The following is a 25,146-nucleotide window of genomic DNA, read 5'->3' as shown; positions in this document are numbered from 1 at the left end:
GGAATCTCAGTCGCACATTCCCACCCAATCTTAAATGAAGCCCCCCCCCCCCTCCCCTCCACGACCGTAAAAATGGCTTCGACTGTTTACAGTCTAATTATTTACATTCCATTAAGCTCAACCGTTTCCATGCCAACGCGATTTCAAGTCCATGTACATGTAGTGGTATTAATATTTTTCTCATTCTTTTATACATGTACTGCCTGATGTAAATACAAGTCATGGTTGCCATTGTAACTATAAATGCGGCGTTAAATATTTGGAAACCAACTGTGTAAATCTGTTTGCTATTAAAACGCTGCTTCAGATTGAACTGGTCGATTGAGATTCACGGTATGTATTTCTTTATTTTGTATATCAGGTATGAGACCGGTCATATACTAGATTTTTCGTAACATAAAATATTAAATATAAATTTGTTTAATTCCGTTCTTACATAATTTAATACGAATAAAGCCAACTGTACTTCATCAACATCGACTGAGCTTATAGTACTCAAACATGTCAAATGTAATACAAAATTTCAAAACCATCTGGTCGGGGTATGAGGCGATGCATGTTAATTGTTTGTGAACATACATTCGTTAGAAGATAAAAATAAATATTATTGAAATAGATTGAATAACGACTATTCTACGTCAAATATTCAGAGTCTGTGTGGACATTAAGGGGTACTACACCCCTGTGGTAAATTTGTGATATTTTTTGTATTTTTCTCAAAAACTAAAAACACACTGGTAACCAAAGTTATGTATATTGTTGGGGCAAGGAATCCAATTACTACACTGAAATTTCAGTGACTCAAGACAAACGGTTCAGTATATATGATAGGAAATGAGGTACATCCTAGCGGTACCTTATTTCTTGTCATAAATAACAAACCGCTTGTCTTGGGTCACTGAAATTCCAGTGTAGTTATTGGATTCCTTGCCCCTATAATATACATAACTTTTGTTACCAGTGTGTTATTAGTTTTTGAGAAAAGTGCAAAAATAGTCACACATTTATCGAAGGGTGTAGTACCCCCTTAACAATAACATTAATTCTATCAATAATTAAGCTTAACAATAAATTAAATTAATAAGTGTAATTTTCGTGCGCAAGACACTATGAAAACTACACCAAAATTAAAATGCATTGTTGGCCTATATAGCTTGTGTTTCATTCTTGTGGTAGTCAATTTACAAGGTCATGTCTACCACTGAGCTCCATAGCAATTAATTGTATGCACTCGTCATCAACGTTACTGGGTGGATACAAACTGAAGTCAATTATGATTTTATAAATACATGTCATATTAAATAGCAAGCAATAACACCATGAAAAAAATAAGCTCATGTTGTATGCATCGTTGTAGTAGAACAACTATAAATATCGCTAACAATAACATTCAACTGAACCAAATAAACACATGGTATTTTCTCTCTTTTCACAATGCTATCTTCAGTAGACAGCAGAACACCGATTCAATATTAAGTCTACATGTACTATACTCTATATATAGGTTTTGTTTATATTATAATGCTACTGCCAGGTATTTGATATAAACAGATCCTTAAATAGGATAGAGATATGATCAATTAAAATTTGCTAATATTTTGTTGTGTATGTCGCATGATGTTCATTGGAAATACTTATAAATTTCACAATTGTACATGCAGTGTACATGTATGTCTTTATAAACCTGAGACTAGTAAACCGGTTTACTCAGTATAAACAGATTCTCATGAGAGTAGCAGCGATGTTACTATCGAGTACATACGTTGGCCACCAGATCTTTGTGGCCCAGGCGCCGGCTACAACTTGCGAATATCTCGTGGCGTATGTACGAAGATACTCCCGTACTGTCAATCTGCTTAAATGGAAATATGTGACAAAAACTGTTCTACTAACTTATAGGCCTATACGTCGTACATGTTACATGCAAACTTAGCCCTACATAATAGCGATTATCATTATACAGTACTATAGACATATGGGCCTGGCAGCCTGAATCATTCTGATGTGTAATCGATCCGCAAGGGCATTCAGTTTATTTAAATGAAGCGCCTAAAGTCGGGTGGGTGATAGAAAAGTGAACATCAACGTCTAAAGTCTGCTTTAAAAGCTTGAGACCCGCACAAACACACCTTCAGTATTCATGTTTGATAGGATGATTGACATGCTGAGTACTATAAAAAATGTGACTGACATTTAGATTTTTACCAAACTTGCATATTTTTATGGGAATAATCATGTTCGCAAAGGGTCGCGGTACGTTGTTTATACAAAATCTACCAAAAAACGTTGACAACGTAAAGAAATCAGCAAGTTTAAAAAACCCACCTCGGCTCACTTTTTGAAACTTGGTCCCATTTGTAAAAGGTACTGATTTAAACTTTATCATATTTACATCAATTTAAAACATTTCCAGAAGTGTTATGTATCTTTAATGTGCAGATGCGATATTAATTTGTAAGCTTTCTGGAACGACCTGAACGGTTATTATCTTGTTCTTGCATGATAATCCAATATCTTTTTGTGTTTTGTTTTATAATATCATGATTAATGATTGAATTAAACGAATAACAAGTAGGCTTGTTTGTAATCTTGTTGGAAACGCTGTATTCTGTTGAAATAAAATAAAAACACTGATTTGCTGTTGGTGTTCAAATGGGACCAAGTTTCAAAAAGTGAGCCGAGGTGGGTTTTTTAAACTTGCTGATTTCTTTACGTTGTCAACGTTTTTTGGTAGATTTCTTTTCTTTTTATGAATGTAGCCAAGCAGCTCCAAGCTTGGAAAGTCAGGTTATGAAGTGCACCATAAAACGAATAAAACGAAAAATGGATGTTTGAAGTTGCCATTCTTGATTCATGACAATAAATAATTAAACAAAACTTTATCAGTCGTTAATTTTTAAAACTTGCTCGTCACGCGTGACTGTAATGTTCAGAGGCGTACACAATGATCAATAAACATTTTAATATACTTTAATTATTCAAGGCTACGTAAATATGTAAATAAAATGTAAATATGAACAACACACACCCAATGTTGACAATGCCAGAGAGACACACATAGAGTAAATCCGATTTAGGCCTACTTCATGTCGGAACTGGTAAATGCGCATATATTTAAGCCTATACTACGGAAGCGTCTAAATGCCCCAGATAATCGTGTTTTAATGTTGGTGGTTCTTTGTAGCCCTGCGGGGCAATCTACTTGGCTATCCGAATTTCGCGGTTTGTGGTTCTTTGTAGCCCTTCGGGGCAACCTAGTTGAATATTCCTATTAAGCGGCGGTTGTCGGCGATCTTTCGTGGTTTGTGGTTTTCATCAAGCCCTGCACTCTATCGGGAGCTAATTTATAGTTTAAGCTTGTTGAATATCCATATTTCGTGGTTTGTGGATCTTTGTAGCCCTGTGGGGCAATCTAGTTGCATATCCAAATTTCGCGGTTTGTGGTTCTTTATAGCCCTGCGGGGCAATCTAGTTGGTATCAATATTAAGCGGCAGTTTTTGTTGATCTTTCGCGGTTTGCGGTTGTTTATAATCGAATAATCGATAGGCCTGCGGGCAATCTAATTGGGTATCCCAATTTCGGGGTTTGTGGCTCTTTGTAGCCCAGCGGGGCAATATAGTTGAATATCGTGGTTTGTGGTTTTAATTTCCCTCATCAAGCCCTGCCCTCTATTGGGAGCTAGTTTATAGTCTAAGCTTGTTGGATATCCGTATTTCGTGGTTTGTGATTCTTTATAATCGATACCGTAAAATGGGGTAACTTTGGGCACTTTTCAGAGTTTTTAAACCACTGCTTCCAAACAAAACCAATTATATTTCTAATTAACTCTTTTTTGTGACATTAGGGTTCCCTTCTACACCTTGAAGTTGAAAAAGATTTTTAATAATTTTGTAAGGGTGCCCTAGGGGTACAAAATGACCTGACCAAAGTTACCCCGCCTTTGGGGCAACTTTGGTCACAGTATTACATTCCATGAAGGAAAAAAATCAAAAAATTGATCTTCGCTGAATATGGGCAAGTTGTTGTTTTTGTGACATTTGACACCTTGCAAAATTAATCAAACACACATCCTTGCTCACAAATATCGATTTTTATTTTTCTGAAAAAATGTAAAAAATGCTGATTTTTGGTCAAAAATCCGCTTTTTCGTAAATTTCAAGGAAATTACACATGAGCGACTATTATTTCTTCCAAACATATTTCTTAACAAATTGACACCAAATATGACTAAAAACAATATTGCTGTACGAAAATATGACCATTTAAAAAAATATATTTGACGGACCAAAGTTACCCCGCTGACCGAAGTTACCCCATTTTACGGTAGGCCTGCGGACAATCTAGTCTTTCGCGGTTTGTGGTTCTTTGTAATCTTTCGTGTTTTGTGGTTTTAATTTCCCTCATCAAGTCCTTCTCTCTATCGGGAGCTAATTTGTAGTTTAAGCTTGTTGGATATCCATATTTCGTGGTTTGTGGTTCTTTGAAGCCCTGTGGGGCAATAGTTCCATATCCAAATTTCGCGGTTTGTGGTTCTTTATAGCCCTGCGGGGCAATCTACTTGGATATCAATATTGAGCGGCAGTTGTTGGCGATCTTTCGCGGTTTGTGGTCTTAATTTGTTGGATATCCATATAATCGATATGCCTGCGGGCAATCTGGTTGGATATCCAAATTTCGCGGTTTGTGTAGTTCTTTGTAGCCTTGCGGGGCAATCTAGTTGGATACCCCTATTAAGCGGCGGTTGTCGGCGATCTTTCGCGGTTTGTGATTTTAATTCACCTCATGAAGTCCTGCCCTTTAGCCCTGTGGGGAAATCTAGTTGGATATCAATATTCAGCGGCAGTTGTTGGCGATCTTTCGCGGTTTGTGATTTTCATTTATAATATTTATATCAAATATAATTTCAGTCTGAGCTGTGAACAGAGCCACTGATAAATAAATAATAAATAAATTTCGGTGTTTTAAATGACGAAGATGCCATGATAGTCAGGCATGGTGATAGCATCTGGATGGTGAAAGTAGGCCCAAGGCCTAGGCCTAAATGTGAATAAAAAATCAAACATGTTTGTTTGATGAAAAAAAAATAATATCACACTAGCAATGGATGTTCGAAATGGTGATATTATTGATTTACGACAATAAATTGATTAATAAAACATTTTAAAAAAAGTGGTGGGAAGTTTCGAACTTGAGCAAAAATTCATAAATGAATTAGAAGTCCATGGCCTTAACCACTTCGCCACGGGGACGTCCCGTTATTACAATGTGTGAAAGTGGAGTATTTATTAATATGAATATATGCTGTGGTCCGGAAAGAATAAAAGAATTGTGAAAAACTTGATTTTTTGGCGAATGGGGTCCAGAATTTGTATGTAGGGTATCCAGGAAAATGCCTGGGTATATTTGAAAGTGAATCTGAAAAATTAGTGCGACAGTGACAGCCATGTATGGCTGTAGCAGTGTCGAAAGATTGTGGATATCAGTATGATTAGCTATGATTTTCCACTAATTTTGGCTATGAAATACCGCGTAAAATAAAGCAAGAATGTTTGTTTATTATCAAACAATCGGATTGACTGTAAGATTCGTGTAACTTTTTGAAATAAAGAGTTATTAAAATATGACACTTTGGACAGTAAATACGATTAAGCATGGTTTTAGATATATTTTGTACCCAGCGAAAAATATCATAGAACAATAGCGTTTTGTTCCGTGTAAATATAGTCTCGCGGTGCATCTGTTTATTCTTCTTTATCAGTCGTTTTTTTTTAAACTTGCTGGTCAAGCTACCGCGTGACTCTAATATAAGCATACATTGTGCATATTATGTTAACCAGCGGGCTGCAACGTTCATGGTTCTATTGTGTCTGATTAGAGCGCTGACATATTGGAAAATGTTGCCAATCAATATTCATGAGAGTGTACATTCAACGTCCAGTTCCCGAAATTGGGTGACTTGTGCTTGGCAGGTGCGAAATACATCTGACTGGGCGTTTTTAGTTTCTATAATAATTATTATTACGTTTATTTTCCTTTCTTTTCTTTCTCTGTACAAAATCTTTCCTAGGCCTTTATCGCTCCCCCGCTCTCCTTCCCTTCTTCCCCCCTATTTCTTTCTTTTTTTTTGTCCTCTGTCACTCTCCCTGTCATTCCAATAATACGGTATGTCCTTATCTTTCTATTATTTTATTTACTTCTCATTATTTATTTCTCTTCATTTTCCCTCTTTCTCCCTTCTGATGTAGGCCCCTCTTATTCTCCATATCCCCTCCTCCCCTCTTCTTCCCTCGTCCCCTCTCAAGACTTCTCACAGGGGTGAATCTGCCCCCCCCCCCCTTGTGTACGCCGCTATTTCTATGCCAATCTCCTTCTTAAAATAAAATTAAATGGCCATTTGTGGAACATTATTGGCCTATACGTACTTATATTTACATGCATATACGCAGCGATAAGCCTTTTTGAAATATGGCAGGCACAAAAGGAGAGGGCGTATTTGAAGTGAGTAATCTTTTGTATGCTTCTCAGCCGGACAAAAGATTACTCACTTCAAAGTACACCCTCTCCTTTTGTGTCCGCCATATTTCAAAAAGGCTTATTACCATTATAGAGTACTATAGAAATGTGGACATGCGATGCCAGCCTTAATACATTCTGATGTGTAATCGATCAGCAGGGGCATTCGATTTATTTAAATGAAGCGCCTAAAGTCAGTTGAGTGATAAAAAAGATTACATCGACAACTAAAACTTCCTTTATAGACTTCAGAGTTCAGACCCACACAAGCGCACATTTGGGATACGTGAGAACAATGGTACCACTTTACACATGACTGTATTGTGGTCACTTATTGATAATATGATGCCGGATCAGTGGCGGAACCACTTTGTTCCAAAAAATGGTACCACTTTTATGAATAGCCTACCGGAAAATCAAATAGGCATCAAAGGAACAAAGCATTACGTAATCAATTTCCTATCCTTTCTTTCTCTAACCTCCTTGATGTTAACCATATTAACCCATAATAGACTAATGAATTATCTTCCTTTTTCAATTCAATATAGTAACTTGTAATTATCATACTTATTTTTTCGTCTAATACCATACTTAAATTGGCCATTTATCATACAGATGGCATCACAACAACAGCATCAGCAGCCGCAGCAACAGCATCAGCAAGGAGCAGTCGTTACCATGACACCACCAGTGGCTTCATACCAGATGCCAGCTAACGAACCTCCAAGAAACCGCTACAAAGAAACTGCTGGGCGAATCACTGGTTACATACAAATTTTCTGCGGAGTAGCTTCAATTATATTTGGTGTCGTCACATTGCTCGCGCTACTTGGCATCGTACATGATCCAATGTGGCACCGTATTCCTGTATTTTCCCTTGTGTGCTGGCCTGTTTGGAGTGGAATAGTAAGACCAGAAGCCACGTCAATATTGTAACGTATAATATTCTTCAGCTCCTTCTCCTCCTTTTTCATCTTTATCTTCTCCTATTAGTTTGGTTTGACCTTAACATGAACTATCAAAATAGCTACTATTTCTGTTTCATACACGCTGCATAGTAGCATGTTATGTAATTATGATTGAGCAAAGTCAGAATGAAAACACAAATTACTTTATTAAAGTTTTCACAAAATACTCGTTTCAGATATTCCTTATTTCTGGTAGTCTTGGTGCTTCTGCAAAGGAGACAAACAGGTGCTTGGTAAGTCTGCTTTTTACGACTATCGTAAGTTCATCTTGAGAGTAAGAACAGCTTCATAAATTATTCATTCATTGGAAGTTCATAAGATTGTACAACGAACTGCAGTGTCTATTCATCGATTGTGTCCGATTTGAGCGCTGACGTTGGAAAATGTTGCCAAATCAATATTCATGCGAATTTATAATATACAGCCTGTCTCCAAAAAAATTGTGGAAGTGAAAAGCGCCCTCTTTGGCAATTAGAAAATACCGTTGTGACAAGATGCGTACATCAACGTCAAGGGCACCGTCGTAGCTCTCAAATGCCGTTTATTCTATTCAATTTGCTTGTTTCAATCTTGAGATATGTTAAGTTAACAACGAAATGGTAAAGTCACAATTGTGCCACTTTTACTAGGGAAGAGGGCTGTACATGTAAATCAATTATAGCTGATGTTGGTGCGTCTAATACTCATAGACGCATCAACATCGGCGCGCGTGCATTGTTTTGTCTAATTTCTCTCCCAACAAGTAATACACGTTCATTAACCTGTAAGTGTGCGATACTTTTTTTTTTTTTTTCATTTTATAAGGAAGTTGTTTACGTGCATCATGATGCAGTCATGTCTACAGTAGAATTCATCTCGACCTTTGCAGGACTTAACCCCATTAAAAGCTATTAAACCAAGATAACACTCATTGAAACAGCTCAACTGATTAAATCGGATCTTCTCTGGTTGTGCACAAGTGACTGTTTTCATGTGCGATATCGCAATAAAGCTGGTATTCATAGCTTCAGTTGGGTAACCGATTATAAAGGAAACGAAAGGAAACAATGTTATGTGTGGCTTTGTTCACGAAATCAGACAATGGCGTGCTTTTTGTAAACCAGCATTCTTGAAAATGAGCAACATAATGATTTTTGACTTAACACGGTTTGGAAATAATTTCTTCATATTTTTGGTGTTATCTGTCGTTTACATGTCCTTCCTAAAACACAAAAGTACGACCCTCTCCAAACACCTAAATTAGCTAAAAATTTAGGACATGTTACAAAACTATATTGTCTAGAATTTTAGAAGAGTACTTTTAATATTGGCCGGTTATTTTTCACACAGCGACGTTAACTAGGCAATGTACTATTACCTATAACATTAACTAAAACACCAAAGTACGAATATTTCCAAACATCTAAATTAGCTAAAAATTTAGGACATGTTAAAAACTATATTTTCTAGAACTTTAGAAGAGTACTTTTAATATTGGCCGGTTATTTTTCACACAGCGACGTTAACTAGTCATATCCCCATACTGTTAACGTAGGGCTATTTGTAGAGGTCACTCGTCAATGGGAAAGAGCACTGTGTATTGTGTATAGGAAAACGGACAGTAACTGCAGTATGCTCCTTCACAGCCGGTTTCTGTCGTGTATGTTTGCGATTGCGAGTAAGCCACAAGCAGACTGATGAATTTGAATGGATGTGGGATATGAACAGCCCCAATTCATTAGGAAAACGAGCTATTAAGTGAAGTTGAAGACCCCATATTTGTTATGATCACATACTCGGTCACCCAAAGACCCTTATATTGAACAGCAGCGAGTCTTCATGGTCATCTATCACTGCTTTTGTTATATACTGCTTTTGTTATATACTTCTTTAAAAAGGTCATCTGAGCCTGAGGTGGAATAAATATTGTTGGATTGTCAGAATGTTCAAAGTCATGTCATAAAACGTAATCACAAAGTCGTCTGAATATAGATTTTTGGATTTATGCGAAACTCGGTGGATGTGATTTCCATTGTTCCCTTTGTTTGTACAAGTATAAATTAAGTATAAATTCAATGTAGACCTATTTAACACACATTTTTCAATTTAGCTTATAGTATGTCATTGGTGGTATTCGTGGTAACAACATTTCCAACCCGGTTAGTTGTGCATGTGCTACACACAAAATTACTAGCATTCCAAGTACTTGTCAATGTAAAATTATGAAACATGAATTTCATCCATGGTGTTGTCTTTTAAAGACATTTCTTGTTGTCTGTTAACATGTCTTGAGTGACAAAGAGAACAGTAGGCCTATTATACATGTACCATTATAAAATCATTATCATGCACATGTATTTAATTTGACAGCAGAATGTGAAATATTTATTTATCTTTGAATCTTTGAATCTGTTTTAAATGGAAAAAGGATATTAATTATACCTGTATCAAGATAAAACAGTAAAAACAATTTTGCATTGTTGTGTAATTGATGCAATCTTTTGATTTCACGAAAGAACTCTTGATAGCAGCAGACCTAGGCCTTGTCATCAGCGCACAAAAGACAGAATATATGACTGCAAAGTGTAACGCCCAACCAGCACTTGAAGTCTATTGTAGTACCATCAACCATGTCACAGACTTCAAATATTTGGGTTCCAAGATGGGCTCTAGTGTTGGAGACCTAAAAAGAAGAAAAGCACTAGACTGGGCAGCTTTCTGGAAACTTGAACGCCTTTGGAGAAGCCCGTCCCTGCCAATCGAAACAAAAATCAAGCTGTTTCAGACAACGTGTGTTACTGTCTTTCTGTACGGGTGCGAGTCATGGGTAATTACCAAGGACATGGAAAACAAGATCAATGTATTGGCAACATCTTGCTACAGAGTCATGTTGAACATCAAGCGTGTGGATCGGATTCCAAATAGAACCATCTACAACCTGACCAATACCACTCCACTGGTTGCCAGAGTCAAGATTCACCAACTCAAATTTCTCGGCCATATACTGCGTCTTGAAGATGGCGAGCCTGTGAAAGAATATGCGCTTTATGTTCCACCACATGGGAAGGGGAAACCGGGACGGCCGCGCACACTGTACTTACAGTATGTCCAGCACCTCCTGGGAGATACTGAAGGGATGCTGCAGCCAAACAAAATTGTTTCGCTTGCCCAAGATCGCATTAGTTGGAGAAAGCTTGTAGTCGCCTGCTCCGCAGCCGACTGATGATGATGACTCTTGATAAACTTGATGCTATCATTGATTTACGTGTACAGTCCTCTTCCCTAGTAAAAGTGGCACAATTGTGATTTTACCTTTTCCTCAACTAAATATATCTCGAGATTAAAACAAGCAAATTGAACAGAACAAACGGCATCTGAGGGCTAAGACTACGCCCTTGACGTTGATGTAAGCATCATGACATAACGGTATTTTCTAATTGCCAAATCTTAATTATTTTGCCCTTTCGCTGTGATCACAGAATGGGTCAGTGAAAAACAGTATTTTATTGGTTTTGAAAAACGAACTTTGTATTCTGAATTTCTGCAAACCTGATGAATTTATTTATGGGGCTTTAAGGGATCTAAAATGAGCGTTTATTGCGTTTCGACAGTATTTTTTTGTGGGAAATGAGAGCACCTCAGACCTATCGAATTGCATTCTGAATACGAAGCATGTCTTTCTGATATCAAATAATTTTCATTTTTTGAAAATCACAATATAATGCAAATTTTATGACAAATTATAAAAATTTGATATTTTTCAAATTTTTGATATATAACAGTCCTCGAAGTAAATTATATAAATCTAATGACATATTCTTAAAGTGTATGTAGCAGGGAGGAAAAACCGACGGTCAATTGAAAATGTTGACCTTTCATATTGAAGATATGGATTTTTTTCCCAAAAAGACCTAATTTTTTTGGTGTTTTGGGAAAAAAATCCATATCTTCAATACGAAAGTCAAAATTTTCAATTGATCGTCAACTTTTCATCCACCTACATACACTTTAAGCATAAATCATCAGATTTATCAAGTTTATCAAGTTTACTTCAAGTACTGTTAAATATCAAAAATATCAATTTTAATGATTTGCCATAAAATGTGTATTAAATTGCGAATTTCAAAAATCAAAATTATTTGATATCAAATGACATTCTTCGTATTCAGAATGCAATTCGATATGTCTGATGTCTAATGTCATATCAACAATAAATACTGTCCAAACGTTCATACCCCAGCCCTTAAGTGTTTAGTTTTATTTATTCACTCCTTTCTTTTCCTTTCTTTGCACTTATTCTTTCAGGGGCCTATGGTCAATTCCAACCAATCAAGCTCGCCCAAATTGTTAAAATTTAAAGATCATGTTATGGGAAGGGGTATGAACGTTTGGACAGTATTTATTGTGGGACATTAGAGCACATCAGAGATATCGAATTGCATTCTGAATACGAAGAATGGCCTTCTGATATCAAATAAATTTTGAAATTCGCAATGTAATACACATTTTATGGCAAATCATTAAAAATTGATATTTTTGATATTTAACAGTACTCGAAGTAAACTTTATAAATCTGATGATTTCTACCTAAAGTGTATGTAGGTGGGATGAAAAGCCGACGATCAATTGAAAATTTTGACCTTTCGTATTGAAGATATGGATTTATTTCCCAAAACACCAAAAAAAAATTAGGTCTTAAAGCACTAAATTGGAAATCATATAGCAATACACGTGGGTGTCTGATATAGACTTTCTTTCTTTCTTCTTCTTCTTTTTCTTCTTTTTTCTTTTTTTGCCTTACCTCAATTATGTGAATGATGTTATTATTTCTAACAGTGTGTAGATCTAAATAGGTTTTATTGATAGACTTTCTTGAATCAATGTTTTGCCCCGTTTAGATTACGGGCTACATGGTGATGTCGATAATAGCGGCATCAATGGCATCAGGACAGTTAATATGGGAAAGTTTGGCGGCAGCGGTTACCAAATGTGAATACGTGCAGCATCTTGAGCATAATCCGCAGTTCGGGAGCAATTTTACACTCGTAACCTCCGGGTGTGAAAAGGTACAGTTATACTCTAATGCGTGACTTTAAACGCGAATAAATTTATTATTTTTCCCTATACCTAAATAGCCTGAAGCGAAACATTATAAACATCTACCAAAAAGTAATTGCCCCTTTAAATAATGGCCATTTTACCCAAACGGTTGATTGTATGCCAATTTGGAATATGCCGTCGAAGAAAAAGTTTTTCTGCGCATTATGGCACCTCGTTTGTTGCAATGGTCTTAATATTGATGTCACAGCTTATATTTTAATGAAAGTAACCCAAGATTTGAAAGTTGCAGCAAAATCCTATTGCCTTGTTGTATTCAGTATCCATTGAAGGAAATCTGTTCAGCTCTCATTGGATTATTCTTTTTGTTTCATGCATTTGGAGAGGATCAAAACATGTGATAATCAATTACAATTGTCATTATGAGGCATGATCATTATTCACGTAATGTCAAATTGAAACATGAAGATTTCAATATTGTTTTCTGCCTAACAAGGTCCTAAGTGGCCTACAATTGCAAGTTGTCCTATCAGTGCTCAAGTTCAAATGTACTGATTGGGAGGTGTTCGCAATAGATGTAACCCTTGGTCATCCACTTCTTGTGACCTTATTGATCACAGGAAACATTGAACTTGTAATGTTGTAATATGGGAATCAGTAAACAATGGCAATGAATAATGACATCTTCGTATTGATTATTATATGTTTTGACCTCCTCCAAAATATTCATGAAACAAGAAGAATAATCCAATGAGCGCCAAAAACATTATCTTCCATGGATACTGAATACAAAGGCAATAGGACTTGCTGCAACTTTCAAATTATGGGTTACATTCATTTAAATGTCGCTGCGATATTAATATTGGGACCATTGAGGTGTCATAATGCGCAGAAATCAATTCTGTCGACTGCATATTCCAAATTTGACGAACAATTGCCATTGTTTAAAGGGGGCAATTTATCATCGACATTGACGACATCTCACAAGATCTGAAGAACCAGTTCATCTTGTATGCAGATGATGCCACCCTTTGTCAAATCCAGTGAGGATAGACTTCCTGCTGCTGCATCTCTCAATTGGGATTTAGCCAAAGATAGAGACATGGGCTAAGGCATGGAATGTCCTGTTTGGTGCTGACAAATGTAAAATCACTATTATCTCCAACCGGATGGCAACCATCCACCACTTCACTTTTTCGGTGTTACTCTTGAAGAAGCTGACAGTGTAGACCTTTTATATAGGTCTTACATTGAATAACAACTTGTCCTGGAACCAAGTAGTCACCAAAATGTCTATGACAGCCGGTCAGCGACTGGGACATCTCAGATGAGCTTCGCCTTATATTCTACCGGCCCAGAGAGCCATCATCTACAAGGCCATGATACGATCAAAAATGGAATATGCCAGCCGTGCTTGGATTGGTGCAACCCCATCTCATTAGCTCAGCTTGACTCCATCCAAAATAGAGCTATGTGTGTCATTGGAATGGTCGGCCAACTAATGAGTATGAAGATCATTGTATTTGGCCATTGAGCCACCCGTGGCTTGTACTTCAAGCTCCTCAAGACCATCTCAGACAGATGTCAAGATTGTCAAGTTCATTATGTCGCTAGTTCAAGAGTGCTCATTCATTCTTAAAACATCCATCGGCGAAATCAGCAGAAAGAGGAGGCTCCGACATAGCGTGCCGCAAGCGCAAGTTTTTCTGCAACCATAACGGGACGCAAAATTGTATTAAATTCTAACCCTAACCCTAACACTTAGCCTAACCCTAACACTAACCCTAACCCTAACACTAACACTAACCCTTTCCTATGTGTTCCTATGGGTTATAAAATTCCATATAAGGTTGTTCTGCAGCCATAAACCCAGTATTATTGGGTTGATGGTTGGCTTGGTAATATGAACTCAGGTAAACTGTCTGGAGTCGCCTTTATAGATCTTCGTAAGGCTTTTGACACGGTCAATCACGATATTTTGTTAAATGAATTGCACGGCATTGGTTCTACCGAGAACACTGTTAAGTGGTTTAGGTCCTATTTAACGGATAGGACGCAACAAGTTTCTTTTAAAGGGTCCATTTCTGAGTCACTCGCTGTAAATACTGGTGTTCCTCAGGGCAGTATACTCGGTCCTTTGTTGTTCATAATTTTTATCAATAATATGTGTGGATGTAATTAAGCATGGTAGCATTTCCATGTACGCTGATGACACCACTTTGTCTGTTGATGGTGATAATGTCAGTGACATTTCTAACAAATTAAGTTCTGATATTGATGCCCTTATGGTGTGGTTGCACAATAATAAGTTAATTCTCAACACTGACAAATCTAAGATTATGTTACTCGGTACAGGTGCTAAACTTAAGAATGTGCAAAGAAGTGACCTTTCTGTTATAATGATTAATGGTTGTGAACTTGAAAGTGTGCATAATATGAAATGTTTGGGTGTTTTAATTGACAATGAATTAAATTGGCATAAGCAAGTAAAGAATGTTATCCAAAAGGTATTTTGTAAGATTGCTCTTTTACGTCGTGTAAAACCTTACTTGGATGTAAACACTCTTAATGTTCTTTACAAAGCTTTAGTCCAGCCACATTTTGATTACTGTAGCATAGCTTGGTATGGTCGCTTTAAAAATGACACTGCTAAACTTGATATATTACAGAAACGGTGTGCGCGAATTATTTTAGGTGTTGACTTTTTCACTCCTTCGGATTACATTAGATGGGAGCGGCTTTCAGTCCGCAATCAGTATTTTAAACCACTTATGGTATATAAATCTCTGCATAATCTAGCACCGCAGTACTTATCTACGAAGTTCAATTTTGTAAGTGATAACCATGATCGTAATACAAGACAAGCTACTTCTGGTCAGCTAGCTCTTCCACCACTCAATAATGGTTATGATATCGACTGTTTTAAACATTCTTTTAGTTATAGTGGTGTTAAAGTATGGAACCATATTGATCTATGTGTTAGAAATTCTCTAAATTTGCATTCTTTTAAGGAGATGTATAAGAGACATCACTTTAAACAGCACTAATTTGTATTTTGAGTGGTGCTTATGCAGGTGGTCTCAATATATTGAGTTTATTATTGTTGTTATTATATGAGTTGATATGTTATGTTGATATGGTGGTTGAAGTTAAATATTTTATGATATGTTGTTTTAAATTTGTATATATGTATTATTGCAGGGCCCCGGGTACGACCAGCGGTTAGCTGATTCGGGCCTACCCTGAATAAAGATTATAAGTAATAATACCTTGGCTTCAGTGACGTATGATAACGGTTCAGTCCCAGTTCTTAACTCACGATGCGGTGGCTATGGATTAGAAAAAGCAATCTGCATGGCTTGACACTTGCAGGGATTCAATTTCAGGTGGCTGTCACTGGCTCACTCTGAGAACTGATCAAGATCATCCTGAAGTGAACTAGCACAACAACCGGAAAAATTCTCAGCAATGTCAAGTCATCAACATATTTCCAACACCGCCTACTATCGTCTTGGGCAGCTTTATTGTTAAGAATTTGAAACCCGATTGGGCCAAATTTTGTACCCTAGGGTACACCACCATGACGAGTTGTATAATCTGAAAGCACACTGTTGTATCTGACACACTGTTGATGGTTGCGGAAGAAATCGTAAATCCAAGGAACAATGGACCTACGGACTCCCATATCGATGATCTTAACAATAAGAAGCGCATGGTCAACAAGGCCGAACGCCTTCGAGAAGAAGTCCCTATGTTGCGACTCCTCTCCGCTCCATGGAAAAGAAAATAATGAACAAGAGAAACTAAAAAAATGAGACGTTGACACTCCTTTAACATTACCATATTGGCGAATGTCAATATCATTTTGAATATCATTTAGGACCCAATCAGTAATGAAACCTTCAGCTAGTTTGGCAAAAATTGATGTGAGCGAAACCGGATAGATAGATTTGTTATTATCTTTTCACTCATTACATGATACAAGAATAATACATAAGAATAATACATTATAAAGATATAAAGAATAATACATAGGCCTATATAATATACTATGGAAATGTATAATACAACGATGAGTGAAGGAATTACAGTTGAGGCCAAGAGGCCTGTAGCTCTGTTACCCCTTGATACAGGCATATGGCATTTATATGACATGGCAGCAGGTTGGTAGACAACAAAAAGTGCCGAGTCCAACCAACCAGCTGTCATGTCCATCAATGACATATCCTATGTTAACATTTAAGGAAAAACAAAGAAACAAAATGCACATATCAAAATCTAAGTAAATTAATGAAATTAGTGACCAAAATATTGATGAGGTGCACATGATAGAAAGACTGTGTGCATTGTTTTTTAAAAAAAAGCAATTAAGAATAGCTTTGGACATGTTGGAGGATACTGTTTAGGAGTAGGGATGACAATTGCTTTCTTCCACTGCCCAGAAATACAACCCTCACTATATAAATTATTCAAAATATCGGTAGGAGGCATACTTAACTCATACGCACATTTTTTGACCAGTTTGGGTGGAACCTGAGCCGCAAGATTTAAGTTGCAATTACATCGAGTATACCTTTGCAGCATACTCTCAAAGTTAAATAATGTAAATTACTCAGGGTGCATCACATTAGTGAAACTAGTGAAGGGAATTTATTGAGTCTGTTTACCTACAAACCTGATGAATAATATTTCCTGTATGCTTACAGCCCTCTCGTTAGCTATGGGATGCATATTGGCTCTGTTCTTGCGGCTGTTGTGGAACTTATTGCAGCCATATGCGGCTCAGCTTTCTGCTGCCACGGAGTCTGTTGTTCAGAGAAGGGTTCACCGACGGTGGTAAGTAATGATGCATCGCCAGATCACTGAAAAATATAATGCATTGGGGCATTGAGTTTTTTCATAATTCTCATTCAACGCTTCTTACAACTTTACGCTACCATTTGACAGTCAATGATCTCTGCTTTTCTCATCGCCAAGCGCTGGACGCTTTGTGCAAATTGCAATGGTCATTTGAAAAAATGGTTTGGTATTCCAAAACCCGGTCCCCTTGCCTTTATTTTCACGCCTAATGGGCTCAATATTCGATCCATTTCTGATCTCTATCTTGAGAGTCATGTGATGACTCATATTTCCATTAGAAATAGAATTGATTCCAAATTGGATAGAGAGCGGAAATGGACACGGAAGATATCAGTGACTGTCAGGAGTGAAGAAATATTTAAAACAGTTGGGTAAAAGTCAAACAAGGTTATCATTCAGAAAACTTCCCCAAGAAAACGTTGACCGATTTAATTTCAGAATCATTTGGCATAGTCATGTTCGTTCTCTTGCAGTACAAGGACGTTTTTATGATCTCCTTTCCAAGGAGTCTTCCTACACTCTCTGGCGTAGCATCATTTTCAATCTTCCTTCGAGAGTCACCAAATTTTTGGTTAATGCCCTTGGCGACTCTCTGAACACAAGGGTCAACCTTGCTAGGTGGGGTAAATCTGTTTCCAACCAATGTTTACATTGCTGCAACAAAGAGACTCTCAATCATGTTCTAAATAGGCCTAGCTGTAAAGTCTTCCTGGACCAAGGTCGTTAATATACCTACCGTCATAATAGTGTGCTGAATTATATTTTATATCTGTCGCACGAACTGGCCTAAAAGATTCGGATGCAACCATTTTTCATGACATTCCAGGTGAACATGGTAAACATGGTGAAGTTGGCTTTGCCGGTGTCACTATACCATTCCTACATTATGATTATCTTCAGGTTGGAAATTCTCTGGTGGGGCTGTGTAGCGATGAACATAATTGTCAATTTCAAACCTCACGTTAAGTTGTCGGTCCCTCATGAGGGGCCGTCGCTAGAGGGGAATATGTGACCCCCCACTCATAGATTTGGTCGGCAAATAGTTATTCTTGTCGGCAAATTAATGTACACTCGTCGGCAAATTGCTATGCGTAGTAAAAATATTGAATGTGCATTCCTTATCGCAAGAAACGTTGTTGAACATGTCCAATAAGCATTCCTGGTCGCAGGGGACGAAGATGTATTTCAATAGCATAGCGTGTTAAAAAAAATTGAGTACAAATGCCGTTGTGTCATCTTGTTGCCTATCCAAATATTTAGGCTATTAGGCTATATTTCACCAAAACCCTGCTTTGTAGGCACATTTTACCCATTGGTTGCATGCAATTCTAAATGCCATTGTGCACGTCCCACTTTCCTAAAGTACCTGACGGGTAAAATGGCACACATAAATGGGTTTAAAAACAATATCAAAAGTGTTTGAATGAACATTGAGTTTTATTTAAAAACAAAGCAACAAGAAAGTCATGTTTAATATTCATGATATTTATATGTAAATACAAGAACAATGTTGAATTATAAGCTTCTCAACCTTATCAAACAAACTTTGACAAAATATATTTCTAAGGGTGCAGTGACTTTGAATCATTACGTTATGTTATGCAAAGTGAGTCAGCGAGAACAGAATCATTGGCACGTGTCCTCCATCTACTTCATGACGCTCACGTGCATGCGGCCTGTGGGTCGCGTTTGTTTGTTTGTTTGTTTGTTTGTTTGTTTTCTTGATTCATGTTTATCAACTGTTTGGTTTCAAATATCTATCGTATACAATTTTTGTTTGTATCTCACTAGGTGCATCAAGTTCAGTATCACCAGTACCCACAGAATGCCATGATGGTTCAGACCCCGTATCCGCAAGTGCAGCAACCCGGAGCAATATACCCCACGATGCCAGCTGAGTATGCACCTCCAGGTAGGCACCCCCTGAAAAAATTGACGGGTTCTTTATTATTTTTTATTATTATTTTAAAGATATCCCTAAACATAGCCTTATGACATCATCCCTTGAAGCGCACAATTGCTTTTTCGTTCAGATACATGCGCATACGCACTTACCCGTGGGAATAGTCAGTTGTTCGAAGAATCGTTGGTCCGAAAGGGTTAAAAGTATTAGGGATTGGTGCATTTTAGGTTAGGATTGTATGCTATGATAGGGTTAGGGTTAGTATTAGGGTCAGTGTTAGGGATAGGGTAGGTTATATGGTTAAGGTTAGGGTAAATTTTATGTTTAGGGTTAGTATTTGGGCTTAGCTTATTGGGCTATAGTGATGTTTATGGTTACGGTAACGGGGGTTAGGAATAATTACGGTAAACGAAGTGGTTTACGGACCAAATTAATTGACCCTGTAACTGAATGTAAATTGGGTCCGCAAGGAAAAAAACCTTCATAGATGTCACCGTTGCCCTCAGAAAGACATATCACCGTTGACTTTTTGATGCAAATATCAAAGGCTGGACATTATAAAATACTTTTGAAAAAAAATACAAAAATCATCTTTTTGGGTCAAAAACTACAAATTTGACCAAATCACCCAAATATGGCATTTTATCCCAAACAATCCAATATGATGGCGATAGTATAGTGAATCTTGTTATTAATACCTATATTGAATAGTCATTCTTATTTAAAAATTTAACGTTTGTACTAAATTTATTTTTCAAAATACAAATATTTAAATATTGATACTTGGGCAAAGATGGGGATCCCAAAAAAGGTATTTTCAAACTCCTATTAGTTATGTCAAAAACTTCAATTTGGTGACCACTCTCTGGCTAGTAAGGTTTGACGATTGATTCGACTTCTATGGACCATTTAGAAAAAAATATAGCCCCATGTCCCTCGCGAAAATCCCGGCATTTTTCGCTAGAGGCCAAAATCCAAAATGGCCGCCGCCACCATTTTAAAAATTTAAGTTTTGAACCAGAGCACCTATAATCATGCACAAAGACACTTTTTCGGATATGTCGAGTACAAGGATTCCGATTCTGACATTAGTTTGACATTGCGGCACCATCTTGAAAAATTTAGTTTTGAACCAGAGGACCTAAAATCGTGTACAAAGACACTTTACACTTTTTTGGATAAGTCGACCACAAGGATTTCAAATTTGACATGACATTACTTTGACATTACGACCTCATTTTTACCCAGAAATCCAAGATGGTGGCCGCCGGCGCCATCTTGAAAAAATAAGTTTTGAACCATCGTGTACAAAGACACTTTTTACGGTAAGTCGACCCCAAGAAGGTAACAATGAGGTCGTAATGTCAAAGTAATGTCAAATTTGAAATCCTTGTGGTCGACTTATCCAAAAAAAGTGTCTTTGTACACGATTTTAGGTCCTCTTGTTCAAAACTGAATTTTTCAAGATGGTGCTGGCTACCATCTTGGATTTCTGGGTGAAAATGATGCCGTAATGTTAAATTAATGTCAGAATCGGAATCCTTGTACTCGACATATCCGAAAAAGTGTCTTTGTGCATGATTATAGGTGCTCTGGTTCAAAACTTAAATTTTCAAAATGGTGGGGGCGGCCATTTTGGATTTTGGCCTCTAGCGAAAAATGCCGGGATTTTCGCGAGGGATATGGGGCTATTTTTTTTCTAATGGTCCATAGAAGTCGAATCAATCGTCAAACCTTACTACCCAGAGAGTGGTCACCAAATTGAAGTTTTTGACCTAACTATATTGAAACATTTATCAAAATTATTGTTTATCATATCAGACATTTGTGCCAAATTTCGTCCCGGCGTTCTTTTCCTCAGTGGTCAAAAGTCCGTGATTATTTTTCCACACGGCAGCATCACCATGATCACTAGCCTATATAATTTAGATTCCAAGCTATAAAATTGTCTAAATCGTTAATTTGAATAAATTTTGCAATTGAATATTTACACAATTAGATATTTAGGCTAGACTTGATCTAACTTTAAACTTATTGTGTGTTGTCACAGAGAAAGAAAACCTAAAGAAGATCGGTGTTGCTGATATGAGAAAGAAATTACTTGAACATTATGTTGAAGTACTCCTATTTGAGCCAGCTAGCACAGAAAATAATATGTTTGGCAGTATTGTGTTATATACACGTACAAGAACATTATAATGATTATGACGAGCGAAGTATATAATTGTATATTTTTCTTCGTCCTCTGTCATGTATATTGCAAAAACAAACAAAATCGACCGACTGAACCTCTTTTTACATAAGCCTTGAAAGGGCAAACAAACCTTTTCCTTGGCGTTAATCTAGTGTTTTAAAGGATAATCAGTTGTTTGATCATTTTTTTATTTTTTCTAACAAAATATTATATAAATGTTCAATTCTAGACCTGAATAATACCAACAGCTATCGCACACATATATTTTGCAATTTTTAACATAGATTTTCGTTTCTATATCAAATTATTCATCTTTTTCTTGGTTTTTATGGTAATTTTTATTCTATAAACTGTACATTTGTGGGCAAACATATATCTTAAATTTAAATTAACCAAATAATATGAGTTATACCTTACATTTCATGAAAAAAGGTTTTGTGAAAATTACCTTGTCATTTGTTGGTCTTTTTGCTGATGATCTAATACCATTATACAAGTGTCTACCCCTTGTAAAGATGCAAACAAGATTTAAGATAAATAGCGCCCTCATTGTTCAACTTTTCTTTAAAATGACAAGTTTACATGCCATCAAACAAGCGTGATATATATTGAAATTATTTGATTTGCCTTTTCACTAATATAGGTCAATATTCTACCAACGCTGCTGCGCCGAATCATACTTCCACGGATGCGGAACTGCCAGGGAAATGAACTCCGTGGATACGAACGCTTCCGAAGTGCAATTACGTATTTTAACAACCATATTTTAAGTAGCTACCTTTTATATATATATATCATAGATGAGACAAAAAGGAGACAATGATAATTGAATATATTAAAAAAAAACCGACGACTAACAGTAAAATTGAAGTAAAGAAAAGTTTTTTCTTTTCGAAACGTCAGGTTTTTAACTTTGTTTGGATGTTGTGTCATATTTTCCCTGTTTTTAATTTTATTTTTTGCTATAGTGTGACCCAGTTGTATCATTTGGGTTCCATGCTGGTCAGTTGGAACATAATTTCCCTGTTTTTATATCATTACTAACAGTAAACTATAATAGAGTCTATTCATCTATTTTCAACCATATTTAAACAGGGTAACCTACTAAACATGTTGGCGTGTTTATAATCGGCAACATAAACGTGTTGTTGATAACAATTAAAAAGGCATTTCATGATCCACACCATCATCCCCCACTTTTCTCAAAAAAAGGTGTAGATTTTTATATCACTGGAAACCTCTGGCTACATAATATTTATATACAAAAAATTTCTTGCAGATTAATTCGTTTAGCAAAGATATCGTGAAATTTTAATTTCGTTCTGGTATACCAGAACGAAATTACAACACATTGTCTATGGAGCAGTGTAATACACATAATCATGCATAACTCGCAAACGCAAAATCGGAATCAACTGAAATTTTGGGAATAAGCTTTTTTCGTGGATATCTACTGAAAAATGTCATAAAATTGAGGATGCTACGATCACGAAATACTCCTTTATAAACACTTCAACGCGTTGAAGTGTTTATCAATATCTTAATACCATTATTGTTTTGATAATGTAGCTCTTGCTACAATAATCACCAATCAAGCCCAACACATGCCACGTAATAATGATCGGGTCAAAGGTCATTTGGGATCACAAGGGTAAAAATGAGAATTTTAACATATTAAACGCGTAAAAGTGTTTAAAAAGTGTTGACGTTTGTTTTCAGAGCAGTAGCAAACAATGGAAACCGATCATTATGCAGATTTATGATTAATGGCTCATTATTAATTATCAAACGGCGAAGTCGGTGTAGCCCTGCAACAACGGTAACCTTCCTTATTGGCATCAAATTATTTGCATAATAATTATTAAAATTAATGACTGATTATTGAAAAAGGTCATTGAATATTTTGAATAAATGTCCATAAGTTAATTAATTATTTCTCTCCTTTTGAAATAAGAGAATTAATAGAAACCGATAATTATGGAGACTTATGACTAATGGCTGATTATTGAAAGCAAAGCAATAATTATGAATATTAATTAAATTTATAATTTAACTTTTCTTTATTATATTAGCGGTATTATTGATTAAATTACTACGATGTTGTTTTGCATCTCTGTCGTTCGTTTATTTAATTTGCTGAAGTTGATTTATGTATTGCACTGAATTAATACAAACATTATTCAATGTAATCGTATCTTTCGAGCCGTCGGTGTAGCTTCGGCGACGAGAAAATGTGATAGGGTATTCTAAAACTTATCCTGCAAATTTTATGACAAATTATTAAAATTTAATATTTTTGACATTTTTGATATATAACAGTCCTCGAATTAAACTTTATAAATCTAATATGTATTTAAAGTGTGTGTAGCTGGGATGAAAAGCCGACGATCAATTGAAAAGTTTGACCTTTCATATTGAAGATATAGGCCTATCCTACATTTTTTCCCAAAAAGATCTAATTATTTTTTTGTGTGTTTTGGGGAACAAAATCCATATCTTCAATACGAAAGGTCAAATTTTCAATTGATCGTCGGTTTTTCATCTCATACACTTTAAGTGCATATCCTTAGATTTATAAAGTTTGCCATAAAATTTGTATCATATCGCGAATTTCAAAAAATCAAAATTATTTGATATCAGAAGAACATTCTTCGTATTCAGAATGCAATTCGATATGTCTGATGTGATCTCATGTCCCACAAAAAATACTGTCCAAACCCTCATAGCCCTTGACTTCAAGTCTTCTCGTGACTGCAAAGTATAAACTTTACGACAAATATTGTTTATCTGCTCTTTTCATTTAGCCAATTTATATAATTCCCGTCAATCTGACATGCAACTGCATGCTTTTCCAAGCCAATTTCTTTTTACCCGTTTGCTCCAAAGTACTGGAAAATATTGTTCATAAACAGTTATATAATAATATCACCAAGTACATGATTGTTTTTAAAGATTTGTAAATGAACTGTGTAGACCAGCATTTGGTTGAATAGGGCTACCCGTAAAATAGATTAATGAATAAATAACCAATAAAATGGAAATTACCTGTATTTCCTGTCTTAAGAATGCAATGTCAATTTCAAAGATTATTATAATTGACACGTGACAATCATTCCTCCATAATGGGTCGGTTATCTGAATTAACCGTTATATCTGTTTCATCGATCGTGGCTTTAATACTGTCATCCCGGAGTGACGTCATTGTTACGTTTACCTACCATCTTGGTCATTGTTTAACGCAGAACAAGGCCATTTCATAGGCACCACCCATTTCATTGTCCGTGCTCAATGATTTCAAGTAAATCATACCATAATTGGAAGTGTGATTTGAGACCAAATTTTAATATCTTCGACCTCAAGGACAAGTTTTAATTTATCATAGGTCATAAAACTGTATGATTGTATCCTCTATTATAAAGCATCGTGATAATATATTTCCGTCAATTTAAACAAAAACAAAACTAATCAAAATCAATAGGCATGTACCATGCATGCTCACTTGGCATTACATTTAGTATATTACTGTAAAATGCAAAAACAAAATTAAAGTCAAATCTGCATATCTGTCTGTGTCTGTTGGTTATAGGTATCCGTCTCCGTCTGTTTGTTTGTTTGTTTGTTTTATTTTTGTTTTTTGTTTCTTGATTTTTGTTTTTTGTATTTTGTTTTT

The 25,146-nt window shown here is 36.2% G+C and overlaps 2 protein-coding genes across 2 annotated transcripts in view; both read left to right on the top strand.

Moving 5' to 3' along the window:
• Positions 1-23,586, top strand: part of LOC140158702 (uncharacterized) — a 40,029-nt gene extending 16,443 nt beyond the window's left edge. Inside the window, exons 7-8 of the mRNA XM_072181886.1 lie at positions 19,229-19,291; positions 22,120-23,586. Of these exons, the coding sequence (XP_072037987.1) occupies positions 19,229-19,291; positions 22,120-22,187 (131 nt within the window). The 3' untranslated portion in view covers positions 22,188-23,586. The remainder of the gene's footprint in view (positions 1-19,228; positions 19,292-22,119) is intronic.
• On the top strand, positions 84-12,630 carry LOC140158703 (uncharacterized). The gene is made up of 4 exons (XM_072181889.1): positions 84-333; positions 7,130-7,420; positions 7,659-7,715; positions 12,360-12,630. Exons 2-4 carry the CDS (start codon positions 7,130-7,132, stop codon positions 12,549-12,551), a joined length of 540 nt encoding a protein of 179 aa, XP_072037990.1. The 5' UTR covers positions 84-333; the 3' UTR covers positions 12,552-12,630.
• Positions 23,587-25,146: the final 1,560 nt, after the last annotated feature.

This window comes from Amphiura filiformis, chromosome 8 (assembly GCF_039555335.1).
Source record: "Amphiura filiformis chromosome 8, Afil_fr2py, whole genome shotgun sequence".
Taxonomy (NCBI): Eukaryota; Metazoa; Echinodermata; class Ophiuroidea; order Amphilepidida; family Amphiuridae; genus Amphiura; species Amphiura filiformis.
Note: the sequence above shows the minus strand (reverse complement) of the source record. Positions and strands in the feature narration are given on the sequence as shown.

Excerpts from the sequence above, each read along its gene's own strand:
- LOC140158703 (XM_072181889.1), top strand. The coding sequence starts at position 7,130 with ATGGCATCACAACAACAGCATCAGCAGCCGCAGCAACAGCATCAGCAA. Across the intron at positions 7,421-7,658 it reads GGCCTGTTTGGAGTGGAATA|ATATTCCTTATTTCTGGTAG; the intron begins GTAAGACCAGAA and ends TACTCGTTTCAG. Across the intron at positions 7,716-12,359 it reads AGGAGACAAACAGGTGCTTG|ATTACGGGCTACATGGTGAT; the intron begins GTAAGTCTGCTT and ends TGCCCCGTTTAG.